Source organism: Mytilus galloprovincialis, chromosome 10 (genome assembly GCF_965363235.1).
Source record: "Mytilus galloprovincialis chromosome 10, xbMytGall1.hap1.1, whole genome shotgun sequence".
Taxonomy (NCBI): Eukaryota; Metazoa; Mollusca; class Bivalvia; order Mytilida; family Mytilidae; genus Mytilus; species Mytilus galloprovincialis.
The window spans coordinates 22,121,860-22,138,594 of NC_134847.1; the positions used below are offsets into that span (position 1 = coordinate 22,121,860).

At 31.7% G+C, this 16,735-nt stretch overlaps 1 protein-coding gene across 8 annotated transcripts in view; it reads right to left on the bottom strand.

Moving 5' to 3' along the window:
• Positions 1-16,735, bottom strand: part of LOC143047166 (uncharacterized) — a 48,088-nt gene that overhangs the window by 9,456 nt on the left and 21,897 nt on the right. For 6 of the 8 annotated variants that reach the window (XM_076220140.1, XM_076220141.1, XM_076220139.1 and 3 more), the window contains exons 15-19: positions 15,348-15,425; positions 14,815-14,888; positions 12,121-12,207; positions 10,806-10,899; positions 9,833-9,907 (exon numbers count right to left, since the gene is read on the bottom strand). In XM_076220140.1, the coding sequence (XP_076076255.1) occupies positions 12,148-12,207; positions 14,815-14,888; positions 15,348-15,425 (212 nt within the window). In that variant the 3' untranslated portion in view covers positions 9,833-9,907; positions 10,806-10,899; positions 12,121-12,147. Of the gene's footprint in view, positions 1-9,832; positions 9,908-10,805; positions 10,900-12,120; positions 12,208-14,814; positions 14,889-15,347; positions 15,426-16,735 lie in introns of those variants that run through there. The other 2 variants (XM_076220135.1, XM_076220134.1) reach the window with 1 other exon arrangement.

The following is a 16,735-nucleotide window of genomic DNA, read 5'->3' on the forward strand; positions in this document are numbered from 1 at the left end:
AGGTGATTGATATATAAAGTGTGATGATGGATATGTTAAGTGTGGTGACAGATATATAAAGTGTGGTGATTGATATATAAAGTCTGGTGACAGAAATATAGAGTGTTGTTACAGATAAAGAAAGTGAGAAGATAGATATAGATATAGTGAGGTGAGTGATATATAAAGTGTGATCATGGATATGTTAAGTGTAGTGACAGATATATAAAGTATGGTGACATATATATATAAAGTGTGGTGATAGATTTATTAAGTAGTGATATATATAAAGTGAGGTGATGGATACATAAAGTGTGGTGACAGATATATAAAATATGGTGACAGATATATGAAGTGTGGTGATAGATATATAAAGTCTGGTGACAGATATATAAAGTGTGGTGACAGAGTCTTGTGACAGATATATAAAGTGTGGTGATAGATATATAAAGTGTGGTGATTGATCTATGAAGTGTGGTGATAGATATATAAAGTCTGGTGACAGATATATAAAGTGTGGTGACAGAGTCTTGTGACAGATATATAAAGTGTGGTGATTGATCTATGAAGTGTGGTGATAGATATATAAAGTCTGGTGACAGATATATAAAGTGTGGTGATATATGTATAAGGTGTGGTGATGTGTATATGGTGTGGTGATGTATATATAATGTGTTGTGACAGATATAAAAAGTGTGGTGAAAAATTTATGAAGTGTGGTGACATATATATTAAATATTGTGACACATATATAAAGTGTAGTGAGATATATAAAGTGTGGTAACAGATAAATAAAGTGTGGTGATATATATGTAAAGTGGTGTAACAGTTAAATAAAGTGTGGTGATAGATATATAAGGTGTGGTGACAGATACATAAAGTGTGGTGATAGATATATAAAGCGTGGTGACAGATATGTGAAGTGTGGGGATAGATATTTAAAGTCTGGTGACAGATATATAAAGGGTGGTGACAGATATATAAAATTTAGTGACAGATATATGAAGTGTGGTGATAGATATATAATCTGGTGACAGATATATAAAGTGTGGTGACAGAGTCTTGTGACAGATATATAAAGTGTGGTGGCAGATATATAAAGTGTGGTGATTGATCTATGACGTGTGGTGATAGATATATAAAGTCTGGTGACAGATATCTAAAGTGTGGTGATATATATATAAGGTGTGGTGATGTGTATAAGGTGTGGTGATGTGTATAAGGTTTGGTGGTGTATATATAATGTGTGGTGACAGATATAAAAAGTGTGGTGAAAAATTTATGAAGTGTGGTGACATATATATAAAATATTGTGACACATATATAAAGTGTGGTGAGATATATAAAGTGTGGTAACAGATAAATAAAGTGTGGTGATAGATATGTAAAGTGTGTAACAGATAAATAAAGTGTGGTGATAGATATATAAGGTGTGGTGACAGATACATAAAGTGTGGTGATAGATATATAAAGCATGGTGACAGATATGTGAAGTGTGGGGATAGATATATAAAGTCTGGTGACAGATATATTAAGTGTGGTGACAGATACATAAAGTGTGGTGATAGATATATAAAGCCTGGTGACAGATATGTAAAATGTGGGGATGGATATATAAAGTCTGGTGACAGATACATAAAGTGTAATGATAGATATATAAAGTGAGATGATAGGTATATATTGTGAGGTGATTGATTATAAAGTGTGGTGACAGATAAAAAAAAAGTGTGGTGATAGATATATTAAGTCTGGTGACAGATATATAGTGTTGTGACAGATATATAAAGTGAGTAGATAGATATATAAAGTGAGGTGATAGATATATATGTAGTGAGGTGATGGATATATTAAGTGTGGTGATGGATATATATAGTTAGGTGATTGATATATAAAGTGTGATAATGGATATGTTAAGTGTACTGACAGATATATTAAGTATGGTGACATATATATAAAGTGTGGTGATGGATATATACAGTCTGGTGACTGATAAATAAAGTAGTGATAGATATATAAAGTGTGGTGACAGATATATAAGGTGTGGTGATAGATGTATAAAGTGGGGTGATAGATATATAGTGACGTGATGGATATATAAAGTGTGGTGATGGATATGTTAAGCATAATGACAGATATATAAAGTGTTGTGATAGATATATAAAGTGTGGTGACAGATATATAAAGTGTTGTGATAGATATATAAAGTATGGTGATAGATATATAAAGTATGATGACAGATATATAAAGTGTGCTGATTGATATTTAAAGTGTGGTGACAGATATATTAAGTATGGTGATAGATATATAAAGTGTGGTGATAGATATATAAAGTCTGGTGACAGATATATAAAGTAGTGATAGATTTATAAAGTGTGGTGATGGATATGTCAAGTGTAATGACAGATATATAAAGTGTGGTGATAGATATACAAAGTGTGGTGACAGATATATAAAGTATGGTGACAGATATATAGAGTGTGGTGACAGATATATAAAGTGTGGTAACAGATAAATAAAGTGTGGTGATAGATATGTAAAGTATGGTAACAGATAAATAAAGTGTGGTGATAGATATATAAGGTGTGGTGACAGATACATAAAGTGTTGTGATAGATATATAAAGCGTGGTGACAGATATGTGAAGTGTGGGGATAGATATATAAAGTCTGGTGACAGATATATAAAGTGTGGTGACAGATATATAAAGTGAGTAGATAGATATAGATATAGTGAGGTGAGTGATATATAAAGTATGATCATGGATATCTTGAAGTGTAGTTACAGATATGTAAAGTGTGGGGATGGATATATAAAGTCTGGTGACAGATACATAAAGTGTAATTATAGATATATAAAGTGAGGTGATAGGTATATATTGTGAGGTGATTGATTATAAAGTGTGATGATGGATATGTTAAGTGTGGTGACAGATAAAAAAAAGTGTGGTGATAGATATATAAAGTCTTGTGACAGATATATAGTGTTGTGACAGATATATAAAGTGAGTAGATAGATATATAAAGTGAGGTGATAGATATTTATGTAGTGAGGTGATGGATATATTAAGTGTGGTGAAGGATATATAAAGTGTGATCATGGATATGTTAAGTGTAGTTACAGATATATTAAGTATGGTGACATATATATAAAGTGTGGTGATAGATATATACAGTCTGGTGACTGATAAATAAAGTAGTGATAGATATATAAAGTGTGGTGACAGATATATAAGGTGTGGTGATAGATGTATAAAGTGGGGTGATAGATATATAGTGACGTGATGGATATATAAAGTGTGGTGATGGATATGTTAAGCATAATGACAGATATATAAAGTGTTGTGACAGATATATTAAGTGTGGTGACAGATATATAAAGTGTAATGACAGATATATAAAGTGTGGTGATAGATATACAAAGTGTGGTGACAGATATATAAAGTGTGGTGACAGATATATAAAGTATGGTGACAGATATATAGAGTGCGGTGACAGATATATAAAGTCTGGTGACAGATATAGAAAGTTTAGTGACAGATATATTAAGTGTGGTGGCAGATATATAAAGTGTGGTGACAGAATATAAAGTGTGGTGATAGATATATAAAGTGTGGTAACAGATATATAAAATGTGGTGACAGAGTCTGGTGACAGATATATATAAAGTGTGGTGACAGATATTATGGTGACAGTTTAATATAAAGTCTGGTGACAGATATATAAAGTCTGGTGACAGATATATAAAGTCTGGTGACAGATATATAAAGTGTGGTGGCAGATATACAAAGTGTGGTGGCAGATATATAAAGTCTGGTGGCAGATATATAAAGTCTGGTGACAGAATATAAAGTGTGGTGACAGATAAATAAAGTGTGGTGACAGAGTCTGGTGACAGATATATATAAAGTGTGGTGACAGATATTATGGTGACAGATATATAAAGTCTGGTGACAGATAAATAAAGTGTGGTGACGGATATATAAAGTGTGGTGACAGATATAAAAAGTGTGGTGACAGATAAATAAAGTGTGGTGACAGATATATAAAGTTTGGTGACAGATATATAAAGTGTGGTGACAGATATATAAAGTATGGTGACAGATATAAAAAGTGTGGTGACAGATATATAAAGTGTGGTGACAGATATATAAAGTTTGGTGACAGATATATAAAGTGTGGTGACAGATATATAAAGTATGGTGACAGATATATAAAGTCTGGTGAAATATATGATAAAGCGTATAAAACATGGCAAAATCCGTATCACATGCCGCGTCACCCTCAACTCATATCATAAAGTGACAGAAGAGATAAATCAAGTGAGGTCCTAGATATATAGCAATTATCTATCATATTGAATACACCTTAATTATTGGTAACCCTGGCTGACCGGACTGCATAGAACTTTTGACGAATACAACAATCATGACAATCATTTTTTCTTTGTGACTTCAGATATTTTTTTTTCACTTCAAAATTTTACTACAACCTGTGTGATATCCAGTAATGGCGGACAAATAGTGATAAGGTGCAATGGGGGATCCAGGGGGAGGGTTCAGGGGGGTTGGAACCCCCCTTTTTTAACGATCAATGCATTGGAATGGGGACATATAGTTGGACCCCCCCCTTTTTAAATGGCTGGATTCGCCCCTAATAAGGTGTATGAAAAATTACCATCAACATCAAACCACTCTCGTTTTACAAAATTTGTTACATTTTTCACCATATAGGTTTCAAGTTTCAAGTCCTAAGACAAATCTATCTCCACATAGAAGATTTTTTTTCAAAAAGTGAAAGTAGAAATTACCGGATCCGCCCAATTCCGGTCGCGCATGCGCACAAATACGAGGTTACAGTCCGGGTAACAATATCAGTAACCTTGTATATTAGAATCCGGGTCCGTCCGCCCTGATTCTGGTTCGCCCTAGTTTCTGTTCGCCCTAATACCTGTTTGCCCCAAGTCTGTTCGCCCTGATTATATTTTTTAGTATAGTGTTGCGATGTGTGTATATAATTGAATGTGTTGAAGTCAGTCTACAATTTCGCCGAATATTTACGATGTTTCATGTTAACTTGTCTAAAGCTAGCTGCTATACTAGGTTATCAGTTTCAGTACATTTCAGGACTACAAGATATTGTGACTTCAAGGTAATTTAGGACTAAGTTTGTATCTGTATGTAATTACGTTACTAGGAAATATAAGTTTCTGTGAATTTCAGCACTACATTGTATTTTTAAATGTAAAACAACTGAAGACTAAATTATTTGTATGTATTATTAATCCATCAAAGACAATTTATATAACAATCAGTGATATCAAAGGTTTCAAATGACACCTACAAAAGAATGTAATCAGCAATCAAATTTCAATCAACAGTAATTAAAAGTAATTATAAAAATAAAGTGTAACAATGCAGCCAAGAATTTTATTTAATTAATATAAATTTGGCAAATATTCTGTATTTAACTTTTAATAGATATACATAAATTTTAATATATATAATTATATTTCGTTCATTGATGTAACATATACATATCATAAATGAATATAGGGCGAACGAACCCAGGGCGAACAAACTCAGTGCGAACGAACCTAGGGCGAACATGTAATCAGGGGGCGAACGATCCCGATACCTGTATATTATATACCTCGCCTTCCTATATATACCATCTTAAACTTGAGAAGGAAATTAGACTATGATAAAATATAGTAATACAGTTAAAGGAAATATAAATGTAAAAAATAATTTTCAACTTTTTTTCAAAAATTGTATAAAGGTATAAAAATAATGAAAAGTTATTTTTCAATATGTATTTGAATTTTATATTTCTATGATTTAATCTTTTTTACCCATAAAACGTAAATATAAGGAATAATTTTGAATGGTGACAAATAAGGGGAAGTAACTAGTTGAAATATGTTTGTAAACCAATAGGCAGCTGATAGTGCAATTTATTTACGACCTAAAGCTAAGGTAATTGGTGTTAATTAACAGTGTGTTTGACACCAAAGCTGTCAAGTGAAGCCATGCACTTATTGGGTCACTTAATTTGACAGTTTACATAGCTAGATGAACTTCCTGTTCATGGAAGAATTACGAATTTGCCGGTATTTCAATTTGAAAGGAATATTACTTATGAAATCAATCTCAAGGCTAAGAAATACGGGTGAAATCGGGTCATTTTGGGAATTCCCGGATTATTTCAATGATCCGGCGAGTGTCCCGGGTGATCCATCAGAATTGTGAAAAACTCGGGTCACACCCGCAGAATACAGGTCAGTTGACAGGTATGGTTTGGCTGAAATTGATACAGCAGTTTCAAAGGAGAAGATTTTTTAAAGTAAGTCAACATGATGAACAAATTGTGAAAAAAAGTCTTTAAAGGGCAATAACTCCTTTAGGGGTCAATTGACTTATTTGTAGATCTTACTTTGCTTAACATTTTTGCTATGAACAGTTTATTTGTATCTATAATAATATTCAAGATAATAACCAAAAACTGCAAAATTTCTTTAAAATCTTCAATTCAGGGGCATTATACCTGAAAAACCAGTTACCCAATTCGGCTGAAAATTTCAGGACAGGTAGACCTTGACCTAATAAATACTTTAACTTCTTGTCTTATTTGCTCTTAATGCTGGAGTTTTTGAGATATAAGCCAAAAACTGCATTTTACCCTGTGTTCTATTTTTAGCCATGACGGCCATGTTTTTTGACGAAATAGAAAATAAAACAAAAACTTTATTTTATACACCCTACTGATCATTCTGTTGAAGTTTGGTTGAATTTGGTGAGTAATTTTAGAGGAGAAGATTTTTTAAAGTTAGCAAATATGATGAACAAATTGTGAAAATTGTCATTAAAGGACAATAACCCCCATCTTCGCTAGCCAAGGGTTACGATCCACTCCCGCTCTCTTCACCCTTGGCAGATTGAGATAATATTTCGGAGACACAAGGTAAGGATTTTTATTGGTTGCAGTAGAAACTCGCTGCATCCAATCAAAAAGCGCCTATAACATGATCACGTGTAAATGTAGAATGTGTTTTTAAACAATTGCCACGTGTTTATCGTGCAACAAGTCTTTACATCACTAAACATACGACTATATTTAGTGACAACTTGAATGTTTTTAATCAACTAATAGAAGTTCCTGTGTATGTTTCATGCACAAATGCATGAATGTTGACGTATATTTTCGTTTCCGGCTTTACCAAGTGGATAGAATCTAGACGCTACCGTGTTTTTACCTCCAAATTGAAGAGTTCAAGTGCTACCATTGGTCAAGAATAATGTATTCGGAATGGGCGTGACTTTAATCTTCCGATAGATGGCGCAACATTAATATCACAAATGTTGACTCAATCTGCCAAGGGTGAAGAGAGCGGGAGTGGATCGTAACCCTTGGCTAGCGAAGATGAATAACCCCTTAAGGGGTCAATTGACAATTTTGGTCATATTAACTTATTTGTAGATCTTACTTTACTGATCATTTTTGCTGTTTACAGTTTATCTTTATCTATAATAATATTCAAGATAATGACCAAAAACTGCAAAATTTCCTTAAAATTACCAATTAAGTGGCAGCAACCCAACAATGGGTTGTTTGATTCATCTGAAAATTTCAGGGCTGATAGATCTTGACCTAATGAACATTTTTACCCCGTCAGATTTGCTCTAAATGCTTTCGTTTTTGAGATATAAGCCAAAAACTGCATTTGACCCCTAAGTTCTATTTTAAGTAATGGCGGCCATGTTTTTTGACGGATCAAAAATCAAAGCACAAACTTTGTGCAGGATAATCTAAGGAACAATCATGCTAAGTTTCATCCAAATCCATTCAGTAGTTTCAGAGGAGAAGATGTTTGAAAAATTGTTAACGACGACAGACGACGACGACAGACGCCAAGTGATGAGAAAAGCTCACATTTCCTTTTAGGAAAGGTGAGCTAATAATTTAATTTTGGATGTAACACGTCTTCTGATTGGCTGACGTTATTTTGTTATGAGCCCATAGACATAATTTAGTCATATAACCGTGACGTCATTAACGTTTTTTTATTGTTTTCTACGGTTTAAGATGGAATTTAGAATTAAATTATAAGAAATGACTGTAATATTTTTTCTGTCTATTTGAAATAACATAAAAAATGTGGTGCACACTGTTAAATAACCCCCTACATGTGTAATTCAGTGTGCACCACATTTTCTATGTTACGTCTTCATAGACAGAAAAAATATTACAGTCATTCCTTAAAAGTATTTAACAAAAAAGAAAACTGAAAATGCACAACAATGTTCAATAGGTTTTGTAAACAGAGATTGGCAAAACCAAGAAATCAAATATCCAAAAATATGCAAGTTTTCGGCAATCTATGAAAATTGATACCCATGAAAATAAATGAATCCACAGTATTCCATGTGACCTTTCTGTGCAGTTTTATGGATCTGAGTTGAAAATTAAAGGACTTGATTATATAAGATGGGCATAGGTGGATCCAGGGAGGGGGGAAAATTTTGTTGATTATATAGGTAATCATTGAAGCATGACTGGAGCAAGCCCCCCTTAGGTCAGTCAGCGGGACCCCCCTGAAGAAAAGTTCTGGATCTGCCACTGATGGGTATTGCTGTTTGTACATTTTGCTGAATAATTAAGAGCCCACTTTTCCCAGTCGGCTCATACAACATCTCAACTATAAGGTGTTTTTGCAACCCAACAATAAAATGTTCATGCACCTTGATGACCTTATTGTCCACTCAGTAAAACTAGTCTGTATTCCGTTACTATTTAAAGTTTACAGCAAAAAAGTGAACATTTAGTGTAGAATATTTTGTAAATACCCAAATCTAAATATTGCAGGACAAATACAGCTTTCATTGATGTTTGATTTCTGGCTTTGCAAAAGTATCCATACAAACCAATAGAAACAAGAATGTGTCCTCAGTACACGAATGCCCCACTCGCACTATCATTTTCTATGTTCAGTGGACTGTGACATTGGGATAAAAACTCTAATTTGGCATTCAAATTAGAAAGATCATATCATAGGGAACATGTGTACTAAGTTTGAAGTTGATTGGACTTCAACTTCATCAAAAACTACCTTGACCAAAAACTTTAACCTGAAGCGGGACAGACGGACGAACGGACAGACGGACGGACGGACGAACAGACGAACGGACGAACGGACGCACAGACCAGAAAACATAATGCCCCTCTACTATCGTAGGTGGGGCATAAAAATGTACTTAGTTAAATATTTAAATTTGTGATTTACCTATACTTAAGAAAATGAGTATACCAAAAATAATCATAAATAATTTAATTTTGGATGTAACCCTTCTTCTGATTGGCTGATGTTATTTTGTTGATGAGCCCATAGACATAATTAGTCATGTGACCGTGACGTCATCAACGTTTTTTTATGGTTTTCTATGGTTTAAAATGGCATTTATAATTAAATTATAAGAAATGACTGTAATATTTTTCTGTCTATTAGAAATAACATAAAAAATGTGGTGCACACTGTTAAATAACTCACTACGCACGTTATTCAGTGTGCACCACATTTTCTATGTTATGTCTTCATAGACAGAAAAAATATTACAGTCATTCCTTAAGTATTTAACAAAAAAGAAAACTGAAAATGCACAACATGGCATCTATATACATCGTACTGATTTTTATTGCTTAAAAATGAACAAGAAGATGACTGCAATTAAAGATGTAAAATAGTATACTCTTTTAATGGCATGAATGGAGCATAACGTAATGATGCACCAAAATATAGCAATAACTGATACAGATCAATGGTTTAAGTTAGAATATCTTATAAAGGTAAGTAAACTCACTGTGTTCTCATTGTAAGTATTCCTCAAACTCTCCTTTAGTTTTCTTTCCAAGGATAACCTCACATGCACCAATATCTATGTTGTATAGAAAACATGTGTATGTTATGGAAAAAATTCAAGAGACTGACATAGAAACAATTTAATCAAGTTGTGAGCAGTGGGTAATGGTATACCTTATATCCTCTAATTGCTAGATGAGGCAGTATGTAATAGTCCTGTACTGTCAGTCCCTACCCAAAAGATTTTTTGACAATATTTCTAACAGTAAAATAGTTTAAAACCCAATAAACAATGCGAATATACATCCAAGTTTCTTCAACAATCAAAAGATAATGTTTTCTAGAAGACAATTTCTACATCTTATCAATAATTTTGATTTTGGTGGATTCTAGTCTCATTGGCAATTATACATTTCTTTATTTGCTGTATTAGGTAAATCATTTTGAAAGTAACTACACATGCTTTTTTTTGTATCTAATATAGTAAAACTTTATTCCGTTATATAATATAACTTTATTCCAAACAGAACTAGCCTGTAATTCAGTGGTTGTCATTTGTTTATGTGTTACATATTTGTTATTCATTCATTTTTTAAAATAAATAAGGCTGTTTGTTTTCTCTTTTGAATTGTTTTACATTGTCAATTTTTGCCCTTTTATAGCTGACAATGCAGAATGGGATTTGCTTGCTCATTGTTGAAGGCAGTACGGTGACCTATAGTTTTTATTTTCTGTGTCACTTTGGTCGCTTGTGAAGAGTTGTCTCATTGGCAATCATACCACATCTTCTTTCTCATAGCATAAGAAAATTCCTCCTGATCTATGATGTAAAATGTTTTTTCTTGTGACAGAATATATTTACAGTAAATATATTAGTTTTGGCAAACAAAACTTAAAATTTGTTTTGTTTTTATGGTGTGTGTATACTTTAGTGTACTTGCTAAACAAGGTAGATTCAAACATTATACACATACGGTGTGATAAAGCTGCTTTCTGTGCCTTCAGACCTCGTAATTTAGTTGCAACAAAATCTTTCATGTCCTCAACAGATTCTAGACCATGTCTTTGCTGCAAAAGATAACAGCATAGTTCAATCTGTATTATCATCTTTTGAAACTTTTTATAAATGGTCATTCTGGTACAGAAACATGTGCCACCAAAGAAAAATAAAGCCACTTTTAATAAATAAAGGAAGAACATATGTTAAAACTTCTACAAATTTAAATAAAAATTGCTTAAATTACAATATTTGGAATTTTTAGAGTTCTGAAGAGTACAATACCTTGTTCAAAACACAACCTTTTTCTTATTTGAAAAAAAGTTAAAAAAATAATTTTCATAATGGAAGGCCATTTCAGAGTTTTTGTAAGGGTGTTTTCTGTTCAATTTTCCAAAGTATTTGGTGATTTCTGTAACTCTTTTCTAGTCTTTACCAAACATGTTGTTATCAATGCTTTAACAAAAAGGTCATGCATCATGTGTCTAGTGTCAATGTGTCTGCAAGTCAGAATATTGTGTCCAGTGAGGGTGACATGTTATCCTGTTTACTGTTGCCTTGTAATCTGGTACTAACACTGACTCAGCCGGATGTCTAGTAAAAAAAAACAAGTGAAACTGCGAGCTACTGTTCACTGATGATACCCCCGCCGCAAGTGGATAATATAAATAGTGTAAAAATATGCAAGTGTTCGGTAAACAGGAAGTTGTCGAGTGATGAATCTGAAAACGCATCACACAGTATAGCTGACTTATATAAATCCTGAAACAAAATTTCAGAAATCCTTGTATTGTAGTTCCTGAGAAAAATGTGACAAAAATTTTCAACTTGGCTATCATGTGTAAAATCATACAAGTGTTGGGTAAACAGGAAGTTGTCAAGTGATCAATCTCAAAACGCATCACACGGTATAGCTGACTTAGATAAACCCTGAAACCAAATTTCAGAAATCATTGTATTGTAGTTCCTGAGAAAAATGCGACGAAAAATATTCATGGGACGGACGAACTGACGGACTGACAGAAGGACAGACAGAGGTAAAACAGTATACCTCCCCTTTTTTAAAGTGGTGGTATAAATATTCATATGAACACTTCATCAAAATGTTACCATTAAGAATGAGTTTTGCTGATTATCTGGTTGACTTTTCCCTTAATTGTTTTTTTGTATTTTTTTGTTGGAAAAGCAGCAAAATGTTCAAATTATACATGATATAACTCTCCAAAATCAATCTAAGAATTTTTTTCTACCTACATTTTCTACATTATGTCATGAAACTGACAAATACTCACATCAAACTCAGTCTGTAAAGACTTGGCTTAAGAACTCAGATATTCAAATACATTGGAGAAATGTCTGTTTCTCACTTCATCAAAAATCTACAAAACATAAAAAAAATTGGTGGCAACTCTTTTAACTTTGAAATGAAAGTTATATACCGGATCAATTCTTTCATCATGATAGATAAACTAACAACTCACCTATATTTAGCATCAAAACTATAGACCTCTTTTAAAAACAAGCAAATAAAGTTCAATCTTCTAAGGACCAGACTTGGGGTCAATTACATTGGAATGTAATTAATTAAATTACACATTACATTGCAAAAATGGTCAATTACACTAATTACACATTACACAGTTTTTGAAATGTAATTAATTAAATTACAATTACTTTACTAAAGTAATTAATTAAATTACACATTACATTTCATCATAATATTTGTTAACCAATATTATACATGTATGTATAATGTATGTGTAAAATATTCATGTAAACATAGTTTAAGCGTTGCATTTGATAATCATGAGTTATTTTAATGTTTTGTCATTAGTCTGCATCTCTCTGGTCTGTACACTTTGACATCCATTCTCAAAAGTATATCTATAGGAGCTAATGTGGCATATATTGCTTGATTAGAACATGGAGGTATTATACTTCCATAATCAGTAGATGTGTTGATAGAAGAGGAAATTAGTTCCTATTAACTTGCCAATACATTAAGGGGTATTTTGACATCTCAGAAATGAAGTTATTTAAATAAAACATAGCATGAATAAAGAAATTATAGATAAATAAAAAACAATTCACTTAATAATTATTAAAAGGTATGCTTGTCACAACATTGAAAATAATTTTTAGTACAAAAATTATAAAATGTCTATATCTTAGCAATATTTTGCTAATTAAATAAAATACATGTAATAGTGGTATTGCCCCTGGACATTTTAATCTGATTAATTGCTGTTAATTTTTATTCCTATAATCCTTTTGTGTATATAATATTTGACAAAATGATTGTGTGCAGTAAATTTAAATTCTAAATGAACTCTCATGAAGATTTTTCACACATTTTTTTGTTTTTGTTTAACATGGTGATTTATTACTTTTCAATCTATTTAGTTTAAAACCTTTTTAAAAAAAAACATATGTATTTTTTCAAATCATAAGACTATTCAGAAAAAAATTCTGTTGGTCAAATAAGTAATATAAAAACTTTAGAATAAATTACAGAAAGTAAAATTTAAAAAATTAAAATAATTTTACAATTTATATAATTAAACATAAATCCTTATCATTAACACCATAAAAGTACATGTAATTGAAATGTAATTCAAAAGTAATTGGGCATTACATGCTTTTCATTGTAATTAATTAAATTACCATTACAAGTAATTAAAAAAATGCTCAATTACACATTACATTCAATTATATGGAAAATTGTAATGCATTACACTTAATTACCATTACATTTTCAATTACCCCATCCCTGCTAAGGACTAATGTCATATTGTTACTGCAGAAGATCGTTTAAAGGGAAACAACTCAAATTTTAAATTATCATTCCATATATAATCATGCTTACATGACACTCCCTTTTTGAAGAACGAAAGAAAATCATAGAAAATATCAATGTTGTTTGAAAAAAATAGAAGAAGAAAAATATAAATATATATATTACGGATTACAAATGTGTCGAGGTTTGTGATTGGATAACAACACAGAGATGTCAGTATATATTCGGGAAACTTCCGGGGTATATACGACGTTTTTATCCCCAATTGGAACCTCAAAAACGTCATCATAACACTGGTTACTATATGACGTAGTCAAAAGCTATGGGACTGTCAGAGGCTCACAGAAGGAAAATAATGACGTACGTCAGTCAATAATACATTTTTAATACAAAATGACACAATTTACACTTTTAATACTGAAATTTAATGTTAAAAGTGTTATTATAAATTATTACATACACGATAAAATTATGTTCACAGCAAATTAGAAAATCCTTCACTTATGCCGTACATAACAGGTTGGGTTTTTCAACATATATGTGTTGTCAACAAATACCTGCACTGGAAAATAACATTAAGTCAGGGGTAATCCGTAATATATGTGTAATTCAGGTCTCAGACAGGGTATATACTGTGACATTCCCGGCTTAGGTCTTATATCCCCTTCGCCTTCGGCTCAGGGGATATAAACTCTAAGCCGGGAATGTCACAGTATATACCCTGTCTGAAACCTGAATAACATATATTTTTATATATATGTAATAAAATCGACCAGGAGTTGTCTCCCATAGACCAAAAATTATGTAATTTCTCCAGGTCACAGTGGCACCCAAAATAACTTTTATGTTTTGTCAATAACTTGGTTTATAATCATGTTGTGTTGTGTCACACACTATAAATATGTAGTTTTATGGCAATAAAGATTTGAATTGAATTGAATTGAATTGAATTTAATTGAATTGAATAACTTGGTTTATAATCAGGTAACTTAGTGTGAATGTGTATTTATGTTGGTTTTAGTTTAAATGTACTTCAATCATTCTAATCGTTTTCTGTGCTTTAATTTGTAATTCATTTGATTGTATAGCTCAAATTTTGGGTACCATGATTGGTTAATAAAATTATCTTATCTTATCTGCTTGTTTTTTTTTAGTTTCACTGATGTTTATTTTTAAACAATCTTTATACCTGATCTTCACTGCCAAGTAGAAGTTTGGTACTCTGATCCTTTCCAGTTACATCTTTACCAAATTCTATATAACCTACAACATAAAAAAGTTAGTGCTATTAAATATTACGTAAGACATAAACAACTGAAGTAAACTACTAGCATTAATACAAGAATCTCCATCGCAGAATGTTGCAGATCATACAAAATTATTCACTTTCTAGACCTTGACTGATTTATTGCTTGAGACATTGTATAAATACTAGACTGTTGTCAAATAATTTAGGTTGAGACCTAAATGTCTAAAAGGTACTAGTATAGTCATGGAGACTTATGACTAGGACTATTGATACATTAACTATGAGTGTGTACTCTTGTATCTTCATATTTTAATGTGTGCCTTACACATTTTTCTTTGAAGTTGTCCTTTTGTAACAAACTTTATTCATCATTTAAGAAAATAAAGACTTTAATTGAATTGTAAAATTTGCAGACATCATGGAATATATTTATGATAATGAAATGAATAATAACCTCAGAATATACAACTTACCACAAGATATACCAAATGTATCATCTAGTAGACCTTCATATGTCAGCTGGGAGCACAACGGTGTTACAAAATCTACATCTATAAGAAAAAGTATAACGCATATTACAATTATATCATACTAAAATTAATGGGAATTACTATTTCATCAAAATATTAATTCATTCTGAAGAAAATTAAAAAAAATCAATAAAAGTACTTGACAATCTGAAACGTACATCTGTGTTGAAATTCAACATTTCAGTGGCATTCAAAAACATAATTTTCAACAAAGGACAAAAGAAATTTTCAATTTTGAAAAAATATCTGACTTTTGGTTATAAATTTTAAAAAAACAATCCATTAGACCATTGAAATATTTCTATCTGATTTATAAAACAGGAATATGATAAAACTGAATATTTCATTTATATCAGGACTAAGCTTAAAGTGTTATCTTTGATAGACAGTGGTAGATCTGCTTTGTCATATCAATGATAAACATTAGGTACTTAAGGCAGAGCTCACAAAATCATAAACCTGCCTTTGCAAAATTTTAACAAGCCATTCAGGAACAGTATTAAACTTGTCAATGGTAAAGCTATGAAAAATCAAGAGAGGACATTTTCCCGCCAATTTCGATATCTTATATCTTGAAAACAAGCACATTGACCTACATTTTATTTTTGCTCTTTTTTTTCCTTTATTAGTCCCCTATCAATAAATACTAGTGGTATGAAAAGTTTGTTATTTTGAAACTGAGTAGCAAACTTCCTTAACATTGGAGAATGGAAATTATATAACAGACACATTATTCTTTTACAAACTAGAGGCTCTAAAGAGCCTGTGTCGCTCACCTTGGTATATGTGAATTAAACAAAGGAAGCAGACAGTTCATGACAAAATTGTGTTAAGGTGATTGTGATGTGTTTGTGCATCTTACTTTACTGAAATTTCTTGCTGCTTACAATTATCTCTATCTATAATGAACTTGTCCGTGTAGTTTCAGTGGAAAATGTTAGTAAAAATTTACAAATTTTATGAAAATTGTTAAAAATTGATTATAAAGGACAATAACTTCTTAGGGGGTCAATTGACCATTTTGGTCATTTTGACTTATTTTTTAGTCTTAAATTGCTGTACATTATTGCTGTTTACAGTTTATCTCTATCTATAATAATATTCAAGATGATAACCCAAAACAGCAAAATTTCCTTAAAATTACCAATTTAGGGGCAGCAACCTAACAACAAGTTGTCCGATTCATCTAAAAATTTCAGGACAGATAGATCTTGACCAGATGAAAAATTTTACCCCCTTGTCAGATTTGCTCTAAATACTTTGGTTTTTGAGTTATAAGCCAAAAACTGCATTTTACCCCTATGTTCTATTTTTAGGCGTAGTGGCCATCT